Source organism: Microtus oregoni, unplaced genomic scaffold (genome assembly GCF_018167655.1).
Source record: "Microtus oregoni isolate MIOR12 unplaced genomic scaffold, Mior012 000048F_ref0000485, whole genome shotgun sequence".
NCBI lineage: Eukaryota > Metazoa > Chordata > Mammalia > Rodentia > Cricetidae > Microtus > Microtus oregoni.
The window spans coordinates 13,398,166-13,417,712 of NW_024543222.1; the positions used below are offsets into that span (position 1 = coordinate 13,398,166).

Consider the following 19,547-nt stretch of genomic DNA (forward strand, 5'->3'; position numbering starts at 1 on the left):
GAACAGATAAAGAAATGTGTCATGTATACACAATAGAATGCTATCCAGTCAGGGCTGGAGAGATTGTTCAGTGGTTAAGAACTCTGATACCCTCTTCTGACCTCCACAGACACACTGTGGCAAACCGATATGCATGCAGGCAAGACATTCATACATATATATTTATGTATGTATAAAAAATATAAGTATGAATATTATCCAGTCATGAAAAAAATGAAATCCTGTCACTTGTGATAATGTGGATGGAGGACATATATTAAGTGAAATAAGCCAGACATTGACAGATGCCATGTGTTCTTATTCACATATTCAAGCTGAAGACATTGATCTCGTAGAAACAGGTAGTAGAATAGTGATTATCAAACACATGCCTGTAATCCCAGAACTTGGGAGGCCAAAACAGGAAGCCTGTTCAAGACAACCTGAGCTACATAGGTTAAGACCCCATCTCAGGGGAAAAAAGTAAACGTACCAGAGGCTGACAGGGGAGAGGGTGAAGAAGATGGAGAGGGCAGGTAATTAAAATATAGTTAGTTACTGGTGAGATGATTCATTAGGTAAAGGCACTGACTACCAAACTTAATGACCCGAATTCTATCCCCAGAACCCACATGATGGAAGCAGAGATCTGACTACTCCACATTATCCTCTGACTTCCACACATGTGCCCTGGCACATGCCCCTCCTCCCAAACAAACAAATAGATATTTTAAAAATATGTAGTTAGGGAATTAGAAGGTGTTTGGTAGCACAATAGAATGTAGTTAGTGATAATCTATTAAAGATTTTGAAATAGTTGGAAAGGGTTTTGAATGTTTCTTTTTAAAATTTAATATCTTTATTTTTATTGTATGAATATTTTGCCTGCATGTATGTATGTTTGCCTTGTGTATACCTGGTCCCTGTGGAGGTCAGAAGAGAGCATTAGGTCCCTGAAACAGGAGTTACAGGCAGCTATGAGCCATGGTACACGGAATCCAACCTGGGTCCTCTGCAAGAGCAGCCAGTGCTCTTAACTGGCTCCAGCCCCAGATTTTGAATGTTCCTAACATTCAGAATGATACATGAGATGATGGATATGCCAATTACTCTGATTTGATTGTGGCATATTGTATAGGTCTTAACATACTGTGTATACATCAGTACATACATTTGTTTTGTTTTTCGTTTTTGGAGACAGGGTTTCTCAGTGTAGCCCTGACTATTCTGTAATTCACTTTCCAGACCAGACTGGCCTCGAACTTACAGAGATCCATCTACCTCTGCCTCCTGAGTGTTGGGACTAAAGGCATGCACTACACTGCCTAGCCTATTCTACTTATTTAAAACATTGTGTAGGGATAGGAGATGTCTCGGTGAATAAATCAGCTTGCTACCAATCCTGACTACCTGAGTTGACTCCCTGGAACCAACATGGTAGACGGAGAAAACTGGCTCCTGAAAGCTGACCTTTCCTCAAAAACCGATTTCTACGTATGCATGCACAGACATACACTTATACATACTAAGTAAATGTTGAAAATGGGTTTTGTTTAGTTTTTAAATAAGAGGAACATGTAGAGTAGGGAGCCTGGTGAGTCAGTGGGTGTGTTTCCATCAAATAAGGCTCAGCTTATTTGGAAGACTCCAGAAAACACAGGATTTTTCCTGAGCACTGCTCCTAGCACAACACTCTGTTAAACATCACATCACGTAGTGTAGGAGTCAACATGCAGGTCTGTACTCCAGTTTGTTTCTCGTCTGTCTCATCTTCTGGAGAAGTGGTGGCAACAGTTTTCAGATTTGAAAATCCAAGAGCTCCCATTGTTGATTTTTTAATGGTAACAAGAAAAAATTAAAATTAGAGAAATTCCCCAACAGTTTCTTGATTTTTTTTTCTGATGACTCTGTTTCTAAATGTACATGATGTGTGCGTGTGTGTTTTACATTAACTAAAATTAAAATTTTTTCCTACTGTAGTAACATCTGTAACATCACCAAAGAAGTTAAAATACTTCTTTGTTGTAAAACCAGATTTGAAGAGTCTCTCACCTCAAAGGTACTGTTTGCTCTGCTTAATCCAGCAATATTTCCCCATAATTCTGTTGGGGTCATTTTCTAATTGTCATGGTCTGGTCTGGTTATACAAAGAAGAAAACAGTTTCCTTGCACAGACTGATTAAGACATTTATCTATAGTTTTGCTGCTTAACTAACAGAGAGTCAAACCATGGTTTCTTCTAAGACCAGCCCTATTCCTGCTCTGAGGGCTGAGTACTTGGAAATCTCTAGAGTTCTTAGTGTGTGGTAAAACTCAGTCCCTTATCTGATCTGTGGTTGGAGAGAAGGAGGGTTCTCCCCTTAGGTTTAGATGTGGATGCTTTAAGAGTATATACCTTGTGCTTATAGTTAGAAATCAGCCTCTGGTCCCTACAACATTTTTGTTTTAGTTTTTTTTAAAAAAAAATTCTTTGGTATTTCTTTCCCTACCCTAAATCCTAAAGTGAATCAGATAATTACTAATATCCAGCGTTGTAATATTTTGAGGTAAGTGGAGACACCAGGGTGTGGCAGGGAAGGATTAGGAATGACTGTGTTTGAAGGCATCAAGATTTCTATAGCCTCTATGTGGATTTTGGACATGGTTTGATGGGCTGGGGTTAGAAGCATGACAGCAAAGCCTGAGGAGAGGCGAAGTCCTAGTAAGTTGTGGGTGCTCACACAGCAGAACTAAAAGGCTCCATCCAGCCCACTCTTTTCCAATAGACCTGAACGCTGAAGCCAGTGGTGGTGGCACAGGCCTTTAATCCTAGCACTCATGAGGCAGAGGCAGATGGATCTCTGAGTTCCAGGCCAGTTTGATCTCCAGAGCAAGTTCCAGGACAGCCAGAGCTGTAACATAGAGAAACCCTGTCTCCAAAAACAAAACAAAACAAAACAAAAAAAGAACCAAAAACTGATTCCTGGATAATTGGAAGAGCCCTGCCCAGAATCACCCCCCTCAACCCCCCAAAATCATTAAGCATATGCCAGACTTGTAGGGCTATCTCCAGACCTTGGTGTTTTGTTTTGTTTTTTGTTTATAAGGCTGGTCTGACTCTGTACCATCGGCTGGCCTAGAACTACTGTGTAGACCAAGCTGTCCTCAAACTCACAGAGATCCTCCTGGCTCGGTCTAATGAGTTCAGGGATTAAATATGTACACCACTACACCTGGCAACTTTGGATTTTTTTTTGAATTTTGATTTTGAGAAGGTTATTCACAAGTTTTGGAGTCAAATGGACACAAGCTAGGCACAGGAATGTGAGGACCTGACCTAGAAAGGTAGGGGGACTTTGAAGGTAGGAATTGCTCTGGGCAGGGATTGGTGATGTTGCCAAGTCAACTGTCAGGAGGCACCATTATGGAACATGCTTTTGCATTGTTTTACATAATTCCTCTGCTAGGTGGTCAGCTCCTTGAAGGCAGGAGCTTTTGAAGGAGTAAGCTTTGGGGGTTCTACATAACAAGCCTCTTTCTGTACTTGTGGAGGATAAAAACAAGGGCCCAGTCTGAGAGTGGAGTTGAAATAAATGAATTAGCAAGTAAAAGAAACCGAAGAGTCAGCCAACAGGAAGTTGAGTGAGGCAGGGAGTGCCTGGAAGAGATTGATAAATCCTGCAAGTCCTTGCCAGCCTCCTTGAGTAATGAAGGTCATGATTCAGTGACTTATCTTGGTCTCTAGGGTTCTAGATTTCTCTCTATTGTACTAAAAGTCACCCTAGAATGGGTATAGGTACTGTGGAGACAGATGGGGTTACTCGAAAGAGAGGCTTAATGGTCATTCTGATCACATGTGATGCGGTTGGTTAGCGAATACTCTTAGACTTGGGGTCGTAGAACGCAAACCTTGAGTTTGGGTTCACTGGAAGTCCTCTTTAAGCTTTCCCATGAGGTTTTGCTGTGTAACCCCAATAGTCAGCTATAAACCATCTATGCGACATTAATGTAGTGTAATGTAATATAGTATCAGTTAAAACATGAGGAAGGACCCCCACTATATGCCCACAGATTATCTGTGTTTGATGTGTAGACTGCTTCACTGTTCAGGAGTGGGGTTTTTCCTTCTAGGTCTCTTTTGCTGTATAACAAACAGCCTATGGTCCTGCTGCTTCTGTGGGGGTGTCCATAGTTAAACAGTGAACGGGACATGTTAAGTTGATTCTGGCCTTTATGGCTCACTTTATGGCATGTTCCAGTTTCTGCTATCTTCTCTAGCCCTATCTATTCCTGTTCCCTGTCCAGTTTCTCTTTCTAGCCACACTGATCCTAGAGGTCCTTAAACGTGGCAAATTATTTTCAATCTCGTAGCCTCTGCACAGGCTTTGTCCACTGCCTGGGTTCTTCCTTTCTTGCTATGGCTATTAACTCAAAACACTTTTGAACCAAAATCTCTACCCTTCAAGCGCAACCCATCCCATCAAAAGACCAGATTTCTGTTACTCTTCTGCGGCTTTCTGTCTCTTTCATAGTGCTTATAGCAGCTTGTCGCTTTCTGTTTGTGATATCGACTGCTCTGACTCTTTAATGGATAGTAGATGCTGTGAGGGCAGGAGTCAGAATCTCCTTTTTTTTCAAGATTTATTTATTTAATGTGCACTTGCGTTTTGCCTATATATACTCTGTATGAGAAATGTCAGATCCCCTGAAATGGGGACTACAGACAGTTGTGAGCTGCCATGTGGGTGCTGGGAATTGAACCCAAGTCCTTTGGAAGAGCAGCCAATGCTCTTAACCACTGAGCTATCTCTCCAGCCCCCAGAATCTCTTTTGTAATGATTATTATTGTGTTTTTTTTTTTTAATTTTGTGTGTGTGTCAGAGGATGACTTGTGAGTTGTTTGTCTGCTAACACTATGTATAGGTTCCAGGATAGAACTCAGGTCACCAGACTTAGTAGTAAGCTTCTCTACCCTCTGAACCACTTTGCTAGACCCTTCTTTTTTTATTTTATTTTATTTTTTTTTTGAGACAGAGTCTCATGTAGATTAAGTCTATATTCTGGCTATATTCTGCCCTGCCATAGGAAAAAGCAGCTTTATTCATTAACCAATAAAAGCAATACATACACAGAAGGACATTCCATATCCAGGCACTACATTGTGCTAATAGATATTTGTTGAGTTATTCAGCATCGTCAGAAAATGGTATGACTGGGCATGGTGGTGCACATCTTTAATTTCAGCACTCAGAAGCAGGCAGAAGAGGCAGAAACAGGCAGATCTTTGTGAATTTAAGGACAGCCAGGGCCAGGGCTACGTAGAGAAAAGAGAGAGAGAAGAAGCAAAAGTAAATGATATACTGTATCTAGATGGTTGAAGTACAGTCCCAGGATGTAAAATGGGAGTGACATCTGGTGAGAATCTTTTCACTGCTTAAACTCTTCCTCAGACATCACAAAGTAAACACATTTTCTTCTTCCCGTCCTCTTTCCAGCTTCTCTCTGGCAGCACCATCTATTGTACTGTTGCTGGCTGTCCATGAGAGATGGGAGTAAACATGTTTAAGACAGAGTGGATAATCAGGTTTTTGAGTTTTATTTACTTTCTAATGATATCCTTGGCTACCACCAATATTCTTTGTTAAGTGTTCTTCATTATATTTATGTAATTCTTGTTTTGAAATTCTTTATTTTTTTACTATTTAATTAATTAATTTTTGAGACAGAAATCAGGTGTATCCCAGACTGGTTTTAAACTCCTTTGAACCCTTGTACTTTCCACCTCCACTTCCCAAGTGCTAGGATTATAAAAAAGTGGTACTGGAGCTCCAGCTTGGAGCCTCATGCATGCTAGGTAAGCACTGTACCAACTGAGCCACATCCTCATCTACCTTGAAATTCTTAACATTTGTTTTGCTTCTTAGCACTTAGAGAGATATTAATATTTCTCAGTTTTCAAGAGGGAGAAAAGCAAAACAAAATGTAGAAACTTAGTGTCCTTGCCTCACTGTGCAGATACCCAAGGACCCAAAGAAGTTGGCAGTAAGGTTGGATGGCCTCCAGAGTACACAGAGCCTGGCCGGGATGGTGACCTTAGGAAGAGAAATGCCAGGGGGTGGGGGTGAGGATTGGGCCTGTGCACAGAGAGTGTGAAAAGTATGTTCTTCCTCCACCTCCTCCATCCCTGCCCTGAACAGCCATTTTTTTTTTTTCAGGGGCAGATTCTGTTACTTCGTTGCTGGAAAGGCTTCTTTTTGAACCTAGAGACTGCTGTCTCCCTGTGGGTACTCCTTCCTGCTTCTGTTTCCTGCCCACCACTTGATAAGCTAGAGAAGGCAGTGGTGCTCCATGCCAACTGGCTCCTCTGGCTTTGTTCTTTCATTTCTTCATTTAAAAGTCACAGGCCTATAGATTTGTTAGTTCCAACATAGTCTTCCAAGCAGTTTTTATGCTTACCTGTCTTTGTCTGAATATGTGAGAAAGCTATATTGAAATTAGGGAATCTGATGTTATTGTGGGGGGGGGGTGTATGTTCATGTGTGTGCTCATCTGTGTATGCATACTTGCATGTACATGTATGTGTGGAAGCTAGATGTCAACATTGAGTGTCTTTTATTGTTCTCCAGCATATTGTTTGAAACAGGGTCTCTTAGGCCGGGCGGTGGTGGTGCACACCTTTAATCCCAGCACCCACGAGGCAGAGGCAGGCGGATCTTTGTGAGTTCGAGGCCAGCCTGGTCTATAAGAGCTAGTTCCAGGGCAGCTAGGTCTGTTACACAGAGAAACCCTGTCTTGAAAAAAACAAAAAACAAACAAACAAACAAAAACCTGGAACTCACTGTTTTGGCTAGATTGGTTGTATGCCCCCTAGTACTGGTGTTGCAGACATGGATTGCTATACCTGGCTTTTATTTTTACATAGGTGCTAGGGATCAGAACTCAGATTCTAATGCTTGTGCAGAAAGCACTTTACTCACTGAACCACCTCCACTGTGCTCCCTACCCAGAGACAAGTTTGAGCCAGGGTGACTCAAACTCACTATGTTACAAAAGCTGGATTTGAATTTGTCCTCCCTTCTTTAGCTTCCAAGTGCTGAGATTGCAGGCATGTGCCATCACAGCCAGCTGGTAAGACATTTTACCACAAGAAACATCAGTGTTTGATATCTTCCGTTTGCGTGAGCATCTTATTCCTTCTAGTGAAACAGTCATAACTTACCTTGTGAGGCCCTTCAATTTATGGCTGGTTAAAATGATTTCTGCTGTTGAAGTAAGCCAGTAATGTGTGTTTCCTTATGTACGCTGAAAAAGTAACTGCAGTGAGCATGGCTGTATCCTAATCATTTTATGAGACTTTTTTTTTTTTTAGATCATTAGAACTGGGCTGGTCAGCTGGGTGGTGGTGATGCACACCTTTAACCCCAGTACTTGAGAGGCAGAGACAAGTGGATCTCTGTGAGTTAGGACTTGCTCCATACCTACTGGGAAACCCTGTCTCAAAAAACCAAACCAAACAAAACAAAAAACAAACAAACAGAAAACAACCAAAACTGGGCTGATCAGGAGGCCTATTCTACAATGTGGTGGCTACAGCTAGTAGCAATATTTTGTGTTTATGATTGTTTTTAACTCCTTCTGTTCTTTATTACATTTATTTATTAATTAGTTATGTGTGTGCATACCTATTTATGCTTGCATGTAGAGGCCAGAGGACAATTGTGGATTCTCTCCTACCGGCATGTGGGTTCCTAGGATTGATCTCAGGTTTTCAGGCTTGGCAGCAAGTGCCTTTACCTGCTGAGCAATCTTGCCTGTCCTTGAAAATTGTTAAGAGACTAGATATTAAATATTCTTACCATATACACACAAGATGAAATGTAAAGTAATGGATTTGTTAATTACATTTAGTTTGACTATCCATTCTATAGTGTTTATCAAAACATGTACCCTTAAGTCTGTAAGTTTTAATGTCATCTAAAACATAATTTTTTTTAAATTATGAAAAGGTCTGGATTGGTGTGTACTGTAAGAATTTTTTTTAATTTATTTATTCATTATGTATGCAGTGTTCTGCAGGTCAGAAGAGGACACCAGATCTTACTACAGATGGTTGTGAGCCACCATGTGGTTGCTGGAAATTGAACTCAGGACCTCTGAAACAGCAGGCAGTGTTCTTAACCACTGAGCTATCTCTCCAGCCCCTGTAAGAATTTTTTTTTATGACGGTTAAGGCTATGACTTTTTGTAATATTATTCCCCCACACTTACATGGATAGCAGGATCTCAGGAATTTTCATCTAGAATTAAAAAAAAAATACCTCACTCTGGGGGCTGTAGAGATGGCTTAGAGGGTAAGAGCTACTCTTCCAGAGGGTAAGACTACTCTTCCAGAGGACCCAGGTTCGATTCCCAGCACCTACATGATGGCTGACAATCACTTGTTACTACAGTTTCAGGAAATTCAGCGCCATCTTCTGGCCTCCTTAAGTACTTAAGTACTAAGTACTATACATACAGGCAAACTCACATACACATTTAAAAAAAACAACTACCCTGTCTAATTTGCTATGCTGTTTGGTATAGTACATATCTTTAAGAGATTCTATAAATTCTATTTTAGTCTTCTTAGAAAGATCTAACCTTATATCAAAGCAGAATGCTGATCTCATCTATCCCTGTAGGATTCTAAGGGGAATTTCAGACCTGAAATAATTTAGGCTTATGGCTCTCAGGGAACTATGATTTAAAGTAGTAAAATTATAGTTTAGGGGCAGTGAGTGAAAGACCAGATTGGGAGGTGGAGCTTTGAGCCGGCCCTGTGTCTATGGTTAACTGTCTGTGGTGCCTTGGGCAAGTCACTTCACCTCTGTGGGCCTTGATTTCTTTTCCTGTGCAATGAGAGGGTTGGGAGGTGATCTGTTAGTCCTTTCATCTCAAAAATTATATATCTCAGTAGCATAAGCAGCTCTGCTGTTTGGTCTGTGTTATGTGGAGCCACATGATTAAATTAATCCAGCTAACTGGAAAAAGGAAAATGGTGCTGTAGACTTAGTTGGTAGAGGTAGATAATTTGCCAATGTATTTCAGACCTGGGGATTCTTCTGGGGTCTGGCCAGGTATCAGAGCCAGAGTATTTCATGCTGTTTAACTTTTATCATAATGCTTGGCAACATCTGGCAAGTGTAGGTGGCAATTATGTCATAAATACAGTTGTTTGTAGATAATTTAAATTTAACTAGAGCACTTACCCACTTTCTCTTTGACCTCTTCCCTTTCCACTCCCTCTGCCCCAAGGAATCTCTAAGGAAGTATAAAGAACGAAATTGACAGTTTCAGATTATTATCAGGACTGAAAATTTTGCTGTGTAATTGAGACTTATTTTCCCTTTGGGGTTTCCACTGAGAACGTCTTAATAATAGGTTAAGCTGTACATGAGTATCCATATTCAAGAGGAGTTTGACTCTTTAGAAGTAAGGCTGGTGCATCTTACAAATCCGTAGTCTGATCAGCTCTTTGTTAGTCTAGTTTGAGGTGGTTCTCTTTCAGGATAAGTAAACCTGGCAGGTTTCACAAGATCTAAACTGCAGTTACTTCTCTTTAGTGAAGACAACAAAGTACAGTGGTAAAACCTGCGTGCTAAGGCTCAGGTGCTAAATGATCATGTCACCTTGGGTTTTGGTATCTATAAAATGAGTGATTTGGTCTAGCGACCCAGTACTCCTCAGACATTTCATACTACTCCTGGGATTTGATACCACCCTAAGAACAAGGCTTTGTTTTCTCGTCTATAGTGTGGTAAAGGGTTTCCTGAAGCATTTTTCTGGCAGAGTGTGGTGGAACGACCCTGAAGGCAAGTAGAACTGCAAATGATTGAACTTGGACTGAACCTCAAGTCCTACAAGTAGTTATGGAAATACAGTCCCCTATTGTGAAAGCAGCCACCTTTGTGCTCAGGAATAAAGTGGACTTAGGAAGTACCTTTTATCAGATCTGGTAAAGCAGAGGAGTAGCCTGAACTGAAGAGTTGTAACTGTCTTGGGTGGTGGTTAATTACACCACACCCTAAAGTTGCCACAAGTGCTAGTTTAACTCTCTTACTGTGTCACTGGAAGCCACATGGTGTGTTCAGTTAGGCCTTGCTCTTTACTACATCCCAGCTAAGACACCTGACTCTCATCCAAAGCAAATGTCATTGTTACCTTTACTGACACACTATCAGGAAATATAACAGTCAAGGGGCTGGCTAGAAGGAACTGAATGGTTGATGGATTATTGTTGACACCACAGGGAAACTCTGCATGACAGAATTTTGAATGATTGAAGATTATTCTGAAATCCTTAAAACTAGACATGAGAAAGCTAGAAAAGTCTCATATCAGTGTTCTGATGTCAGCAGGCCTTTATAAAGGCAGACCTTTTACTAGAGAAGTTAGCCATTTCTCTAGGCTGTGCAAGAGGCTTGATTCTCTGAGGGTCCTGTGGGCTTTCTTTGGTATAGAGGGATTTATGTAATGAATTTGTGCTCTTACCAGACACTGATCTCTGTTTCATGCTGCTGTTGTGAATTCTTTTTTTTTGTTGTTGTTGTTGTTTGTTTTTGTTTTTTCGAGACAGGGTTTCTCTGTAGCTTTGGAGCTTGCTCTGGAACTAGCGCTTGTAGACCAGACTAGCCTCAAACTCAGAGAGATCCGCCTGCCTCTGCCTCCTAAGTGCTAGGATTAAAGGCATGTGCCACCACTGCCCGGCATGAATTTTTTTTTGTTGTTGTTGTTGTTTGTTTTTTGAGACAGTTTCTTTGTGTAATAGTGCTGGCTGTCCTGGAATTTACTTTGTAGACCAGACTGGCCTCATACTCAGCTGAGTGCTGGGATTAAAGGCATTGAGCCACCATGCCTGACTCTGAATTCTTTTCTAAAAAATATTTTGTTTTTTTTTTTAAAAAAGGAAAGCATAAAAATATTTTGTTTATCATTATTTGTGTGGGGGGGGGGCACGTGTGTGGCGGTCAGAGGACAACTTGTAGGATTTGGTTCTCTTCTACCCCTTGGGTCCTGGAGATCAAACTCAGGTTGTCAGGGTAGGTGTCAGGTGCCTTTATCTGCTGAGCCATTGACTGGTCCAGCTGTTATGAATTCTTGATGGCTTTTTGGTCTTTGTTGGGCACAGTCTCTTGCTATGTGATCAAATGACAAAATAATTGAATTCTGCATAGGATAAGGTTGTAACTGGAGGTTTCTCTCCTGCCCGCCAGTTCCTACAGATGCTTATGAAATAATCATTTGGAGGTTTAATATTAATTATAATTGTTTGGCCAATGGCTCAGACTTTTTCTGGCTAGCTCTTACATTTGAATTAACCTATTTCTCTTAGTTTATATTTTACCACTCAGCTGGTGGCTTGTTACCTCACATCTTGATTTTCTGGTGCCTGCTGGCAGCTCCCCTGATCCTGCCTTCTTTCTTCCTGTCTCTCTGCTTAGATTTCCCAACTAGCTATATTCTGCCCTGCCATAGGCCAAAATAGCTTTATTCATCAACCAATAAAAGCAACATGTATTTGCAGTGTACAGAAGGACACCTCACATCATAAGGTGGCTTGTTGAAGTGCATGCTGAACAGGGTTACAGTGAGGCTCCTTCTGCTGTTGAAGGCCAGGGGTAAAATATGCTGGTTTAAAAGATGTACAGTTTGAGCCAGGCAGTGTGGTGCATACCTTTAATCACAGCACTCGGGAGGCAGAGGCAGATGAATCTCTTGAGTTTGAGGCCAGCCTGGTCTACAGAGAGAGTTCCAGGATAGGCTCCAAAGCTGCACAGAGAAACTGTCCTGAGAAACCAAACCAAACCAAACCAAACAACAACAACAACAAAAACCCTCAGAAAACAAAACAAAGATTTACAATTTGGATTTAATTAATTTACGTGCACTTAAGTAATTACAAAATAGTGGGTTTTCCCAGGCAGTGGTGACACGTGCTTTTAATCTCAGCACTGGGGAAGTCTCTTAGTTCAAGGCCAGGCTAGTCTATAGAGTGAATTCCAGGACAGCCAGGGCTACAACCCCTGTCTAAGAAAAGTGGGTCTTGATGAGTGAGAGTGCACACGTGTGTGTGTGTTGTGTGTGTGTGTGTTGTGTGTGTGTGTGTGTGTGTTTTGAGGGAGTTTATAAACAGACAGAAATCACAGTCCTCTTTTATGCTCCAGTCTTATAAACAAGGTAGTACAATTTGCATCAAGCATAGATCACTTTGGAAAAGGTCATCTGATTTGAGGTGCTTCAAAGGCTGGGTATTTCCAAAGTGGTTTCTGATCATCTTGAATGAGAGGGGCTGTGAGGTCAGAGCCTAGTGTCTTTGGGATGTTCAGTTTGAGAGTAGACTAAAGTACCTGCCCCTGTTATTTTCAACCATTAAGGGTTTCCTGATTGTTCACTTTCTAGAAACCATCTTCAAACTAAGAGTATATATGTATAGTTTTAAACATCAGTTAGTTTCCAGATAGCATAAAGCGGAGGTAGGTTTGACCTTTTACCATTTTCAAGCCCTCTGGAAACTAACATGTATAGCTGTAGGGTCTGTTCCTGCTTTTCATCTGTTGCAGAAAAAAATATTAAGTACTAAAGGCTGGAATGGCTAGGCAAAGGTAATGGACATGTTCATTATCATGAAGCAGTATTTTTCAGTGTTCTGGTACAAATAGTTCTCGGCTGTGATCAATATCACAGAAGGCATCTAGGAGCATATTTATTCATATTAGTTATAGCAACTATATTTAGAGGTAGGTATTTTTATGTTTAAAAAAAATGCTGAAGATCTGGGAAGGTAGCTCAATTGGTAGATTGTTTCCTGAGTACAAATGAAGCCTTATGATCTTCAGCACTACCTAAACCAGGCAAGATTATCACTGGCTATATAGAGAATCAAAGGCCAGCCTGGGCTTTGTAAGGACCTATTTCAAAGGGAGGGATGAATTATGTTTGAGGTTTTGAAACATCAGGAAATTTATAATGCGTATTTATCTTATGAGAATATGATAGGCTACATAGTGAAACCCCATCTCAAGGGGAGGGAAGAGGGGAGGAGAGAGAAAGAGAGGATTTTAATATCCAATTTGAATCATTTAAGAGCAAAACCTGCCAAGCTTGGATGAGGGTCATGAGGTTACTGTGGACATGTAACCGACAGCTAGAGCTCAATGACTAATCCAGCTTCTCTCCAAACCTCATGTTTTTTTTTTTTGCTTGCTTGTTTGTTTTAACAGACTTAATTCACTTTATTTTTCTTGTCTAAAACCCTTATGTGGTGGCCACAGCTGAAGCCTGGGTCCTCTGAACGGAGACTCTGGTGCAGGTTTTCACAAGATGGTCAGTGAATTCCTGATAAGGAGACTTGGTGAACACAGTCTCTTTCCAGAGGTCAGGGTCAGGTAGCTGTAGGTCTTAGAGGTGGCATCAAAGGTGGCCTTGGCAAAGTTGCCCAGGATGGCATTGCAGCCCCTGACTGATGTGTAGGGGCTGCAATGTATGTGTATCGATACAGGAGCAGAGTATGCCAGGGCCTCTTGAGGCAGGGTTGAGACACACCAACATACTTTGTCACTTTGCGTGGAACAATGTGAGACTTGCCAATCTTGTTCCCTCAGTAGCCTCTCTGCATCTCTACAATGCAAACCTTTACCAAGATGAGGACCCCTCGGAAGGCAGTGGCTACCTCCTTGGAGCACTTAACACCAAGACCAACATGACCATTGTAGTCCCCAGTAGTGACAAAAGCCTTGAACCTGGTCCGCTGGTCAGCCCGAGTCTGCTTCTACACTGGCATGATCTTTAGACCCTCATCCTTTAGTGATGTGCCCAGGAAATCTCAATATCTCAGGTTCCTTAATGGGCAGGGGACCAGATAGATCTCCAGGGATTGATCTTCATGTCCTTAACCAGGCGCCCAGCTTGGGGACGGGGATTCACTCCTTGAGCTTTATCTCCATGAGCCCCACAGCTTCGACTATGACTGGCCCTGGCTCCTAAGACTACTGCCTCTGGGGAAGCCTCCTAGGCCTTCTAATCCTGGCCCCTGGTCCTGCAGACCCTCCCACTGCACCAGCATCATCTACCATTTGGTTCACACCCCCTACCCCAAGAAGAAGCAAACCTCATGTTTTTGAGATCTTTAGAAGACTATGCTAGTTTGTATGATGAGTGCCAGTCAACCACAGACAATTGCCTTTTCTGTGTTTCCAAGCTATTCAAACAAGGTAGATGGCTTTGTCTCCCTGCTAGTAGTAAAGGAGCACTAATGTTCAAGTGTTTTCAATTCTACTACTGTGCTGAGATATTTGGGACATTTTCTATGCTGCAATGAAGGCTTCAGTAATAGTACCAACTCTCTTATTCTTCTAGATGCACAAAATCTGGGAGACTTCTGCCTCTCTAAACCTTTGTTCCTTTTGGTAACTACTAATAATCAAAGGTGGCAGAGTTGCCTAATATCCTGAAATTGAAACTGTGCTCCCTGAACTCAGGTGCTCACATAAGTGCTGTTAAAGGTCAGCTTCTCTCTGATCTGCAAACTTGTGTGTTTTAAGAAAATGGAGGAGAAAATGTTAGTGCTATAATTTTATAATATTTTCTTTATCTTTTTTTCTTTTCTTCTTCTTTTTTTTTTTAGATTTATTTATTATGTGCACAGTGTTCTGTTGGCTTGAGTGTATACCTGAAGGCCAGACCCCATTACAGATGGTTGTGAGCCACCATGTGGTTGCTGGGAATTGAACTCAGGACCTCTGGAAGAGCAGGCAGTGCTCTTAATCACTAAGCTATCTCTCCAGCCCCATTTTCTTTATCTTTTCTCTGTGCTTTTGTTTATTTAATTTATTTACTTTGGTTTTTCAAGGCAGGGTTTTTCTGTGTCCTCAGATAGTACAGGTACCACCACCCTTGAGGCTTCTGTGGTTTCCTCCTTAGTCCATTTTCCGGGTTCTGGTAGAATTAAAAGCAGGCTTTAATTCTTCCTCAAACTCCAGGCCCTGAACGGATAACAGATCCTTTAGGTAGCAGGAAAGTTGGCTCTTTCACCCCTTCCAGAAAGAAGGCCACTCCATATCAAGCAAAGGCTGCACCTTCTGCCCTCCAGGCCAACACTCCAGGGGATGAGCCAAGTTCTGGCAGCTGCTACAACATCACCCCCACTAAGTACCTCCAGTGGGTCCCCCCTAGAAAAAAGAATGCAGGGCCTGGAATACTTGTCCTGTTACCTCAGGCTGTCCCAAAGAGAACCATCAGGCCCTGTCTTTTAAGGTTCTTAAGAGAGTGAGGAGGCATTCTGAATCAGGCCCCGTTCACAAGTAGCTGCACAATCCTTTTTTTTTAAAAAAAAAAATACGAAAAGACAACTATACTCATATTCTAAAAGAGTATTTTTGCCCAAATTCATATGTTACAGTTTAAGCAAGCATTGTTGGTCTGTTTAAATTCAACATGCTCCCCTCCAACACACATTGTAGAACTAGGTAATGTGTGGGATAGTGACCAAAAAAACCAAAAAAACTCATTACAAAAGTGTGGCACAGATAAATGGGCCCCGTCTCAACAGGGAAGATTTATCTAGGAAATTACCAATTGTCGTACACATATGTGGGTGCATGTGACAGATCCTATGAATCCCGTGGTGAGGGTACAGGGCTTAGCAAAGCCGGAGGACACACAGACAGGACTCTATCCTGTACCATCAGAACCATAGTGCACACCAAGTTTTGGGTTCCGTATTTTTCACTGGATAATATATGAGCAATTTTCTGTATCATAGAGTTAAAGTCTGTGTTAATACATAATGAAAAATTTGTTGTTGAGCCATGTCTCAGTTTGTTGCAGCTTTTTTTGTTTCTCGGTGTAGCTTTAGAGCCTGTCCTGGAACTTGCTCTCTAGACCAGTCTGGCCTTGAATTTACAGAGATCCACTTGCCTCTGCCTCTCGAGTGTTGGGTGTTAATCCCAACACTCGGCTTTTTTAAATATTAGAAATTTGAGTCTATTAAGAAAGTAGCCAGGTGGCAGTGGCGCGTGCCATTAATCCCACCACTCTGAGGCAGAGGCAGGAAGATCTCTGTGAGTTCAAGGTCAGCCTGGCCTACAGAGTGAGTTCCAGGACAGTCCCCAAAGCTACACAGAAAAACTGTGTCTTGAAACACCCCGCCTCCCCAAAAAAAGTATGTCATTGTGCCCAGAGATTTTTTTCATATCAGAAATGTTTTCTTTAGAGTATAGAAGTTGAATTGAAATGTAGGATCTGAACTATGCTTTCCCATAGGACCATTTGAGGGGAGGAAGGGAATGTGTGTGTGTGTGAGCGTATGTGGAACAAGGGAGACTGAGACTAATGAGTAGAAGTACAGTGACACACATGTAAGAATATCGAGGAACCTGTCATTTTGTACTCTTTAAAAATTATTTTTAAGAAAAGTTATATTAACATTTCTCTTTGCTACTAGCAATGGATAATAAAGGTAATTTTCACAGTCTTTAGATGTGAAATTGTGTGTACGTGTGTGGGTATGTGAACACAGGTGCCTGTGGAGTGCAGAGGTACAACTCCTTTGTAGCTGGAGTTATGGCAATTGTAAGCTGCCCAATGTGGGTACTGAGAACCAAACTCAGATCCTTTGTGAGAGTAGTAGGCAGTCTTAACTGCTGAGGCCCTCTTTAGATTTTTTTAGATTTTTTTTTTTTAATCTCAGTTTTCACTATAGGGAATTGAACTCAGGGCTTCATACATGCTAGGTAATTGCTGTGTATTGAGCTATATTCCTTGCTTTAAAATGGTTTGTTTTAATATTTTTATCTTGGGAGTTAGAGAAATGGCTCATCAGTCTGCCCTTGTAGAAGATCCAAATTGGGATCTCAGCACCCAAATGACAACTCAAAACCCTCTGTAACTCCAGTTCCAGGATTCAGGATTCATTGCCTTTTTCCTGCCTCTACAGACAACAGGTACCCATGTGTTACACTTATCTACACATGTAGGCAAAACATTCCTACATTAAAAAACACAATTTAAAAAAAATCTAAAATTAAATAGTCTTTATTTATTTATTCATTTATTCATCCATTTATTTAGGCAGAGCCTTGTTATGTTGCCCAAGCTAATCTTTTACTCATAATCTTGTTGCCTTCTCCTCTAAAGTGCTGGGCCACAGGTATGAATCACCATGTCTGGCTCTCTGTTGTCACAATTTATTGAACGAAAAAGATGGACTTTAAATTATATTTTGATTATGAGGAAAAGTTTGGAGTTAGGCTTTTTGTCAATTTCTTCAATAACAGCTTCAATTTAATATGATTATAAATTACACTGAATCTTGATACTTTTTTTTTCAAGATAGGATTTCTCTCTATGTTGTCTGTCCTGGAACTAACTCTGTAGATCAGGCTGGCCTCAAACTCTGAGATGTGCCTGCCTCTGCCCCCCTACCCCCACCCCAGTTCTGGAATTGCAGGCACATGCCACTACCACCAGACAGAGTGCACTGCTTTTTAAAGATTTGAAAATATTTTTTTTTTTTTGGTTTTTCGAGACAGGGTTTCTCTGTGGCTTTGGAGCCTGTCCTGGAACTAGCTCTGTAGACCAGGCTGGTCTCGAACTCACAGAGATCCGCCTGCCTCTGCCTCCCAAGTGCTGGGATTAAAGGCGTGCGCCACCGTCGCCCGGCTTGAAAATATTTTTATTTATTTGTTTGTTTATTTTGATTTTCGAGACAAGGTTTCTCCATAGCTTTTGGTTCCTGTCCTGGAACTAGCTCTTGTAGACCAGGCTGGCCTCGAACTCACAGAGATCTGCCTGCCTCTGCCTCCCGATTGCTGGGATTAAAGGCGTGCGCCACCACTGCCCGGCTGAAAATATTTTTATTTACATATACGTGTGTATGTATGTATGTGCTACATGGATGTGAATGTCCATGGATTCCAGAAGAAGACATCAGATCCTCTAGACCTGGAGCATAAGCAGTTATGAATGCCCAATATAGGTGCTGGGAGTTGAACTAGGGTCCTCTGGAAGAACAGGGAGTGCTTTTAACTGCTGAGCCATCTCTCCAGCCCAAGAATATTGATATTTTAGCACATATAATATCTATATAACAAAGGTTGATTTCCTATTTTATTTTAAATGTATTCCTCTAGTTTTTTGCTTAAAAAATCTTCTAGCAGATGAGAAACTTATTCTTTTCTACTAAGGACTCTTATAACATGCCAAGGTTTTCTAGTGTGAAATAGACCCAAGGGGAGGAAGCCAGAAAGCTGGTCAAACTATCCTCTCCCCCGCCCCCCATTTCAGGGGACGTTGTCCATAGGTTTTTTCAGACTTTTTTGTCATGTTAGATTATAGACCTGTTGGTTTGTGGGAAGGATCAGCACTTGTATAAAGTAACTCAGCTCTTGTCTGGACATGTGCCCTTGGATGAGAACTTAGGCCCTCCAATCTCAGTTTCTGTATCTGGAAGATAAATGATCATATAAAGGATGAATTTTGTTTTTTTCGAGCTAGGGTTTCAATGTATAACAGTCTTAGCTGTCTTGGAACTAGCCCTTGTAGACCAGGCTGGCCTTGAACTCACAGAGATTCGCCTGCCCCCAGCTCCTGAGTGCTGGGATTAAAGGCATGCACCACCACCACCTGGCATGAAGGATGATTTTGGGGTGTTTGTGATTATTGTGATTCTACATGCCCAGGGTGAAGGAGTGGATTGACATGAAGCTACTGTCTGTCTCGTTGCAGAGTTTTGGAAGTGCCAGCACAGTAACACTGCCTGAAACCCTGTTGTTTGTTTCAACCCTGGATGGAAGTTTGCATGCTGTCAGCAAGAGGACAGGCTCGATCAAGTGGACTTTAAAAGAAGGTAATTCAGATTATCCTTGAGTAACATAGAAACTTGCTTAGCTGCTGCCAGGTAAATATTCCAAAGGAAAATGGTTATATGTTGTTTAATAAGAAAGGAGCATGAGCTAAAAAGAGGAAAAGGTTTTCTACTTAGAGAGTAACTTTACAGCCTAAACTTTTATGATTCTCTACTGAATGCAGCAGATGAACAAATATCTTCTCTTTTATGCTTCATTGCTTTTGTCCAGATGCTGAAAAACTCTAGGCTTTTCTATTAATAGCTCTGGCTGTTTTCTGAAGACCTTTTGCATTAAATGTGTTAAGTTCTAATGATCGGAATCTTGTAATCATAATTATAAGATATCTTCACAACCTTTTAAACTACTCACTTGTTTCTTATAGAGCCTGAAATAACCATGGCCTGTAAGATTTGACATTCACTCAGCTTAACCACATTACTGAGTTGTTGAAATGAGGCTTGTTTCTCATTTAACCTCATCTTACTATCATTGCCTTCTGACGGTGGTGGGGAGCTCCACAGCTGGAGAATTCATTCTACTTGATTTCTAATGCAGTCTTCCCAGACAAACTGTGCCCATCTCGGATTCAGGGATGTTCTGTTAGTCTGTCCATTAGTAAGCCTTATTTGGTCTAATTCAGGTCTGACTGGCGTGTTTCCTTTCATCACTTCTCCACGGCTTATTATCTTCATGAGCACAGCTTCA

At 41.3% G+C, this 19,547-nt stretch overlaps 1 protein-coding gene across 1 annotated transcript in view; it reads left to right on the forward strand.

The window, feature by feature from the left end:
• Window positions 1–19,547, forward strand: part of Ern1 (endoplasmic reticulum to nucleus signaling 1) — a 91,060-nt gene that overhangs the window by 11,024 nt on the left and 60,489 nt on the right. Inside the window, exon 2 of the mRNA XM_041635812.1 lies at window positions 18,721–18,841. Within this exon, the coding sequence (XP_041491746.1) occupies window positions 18,721–18,841 (121 nt within the window). The remainder of the gene's footprint in view (window positions 1–18,720; window positions 18,842–19,547) is intronic.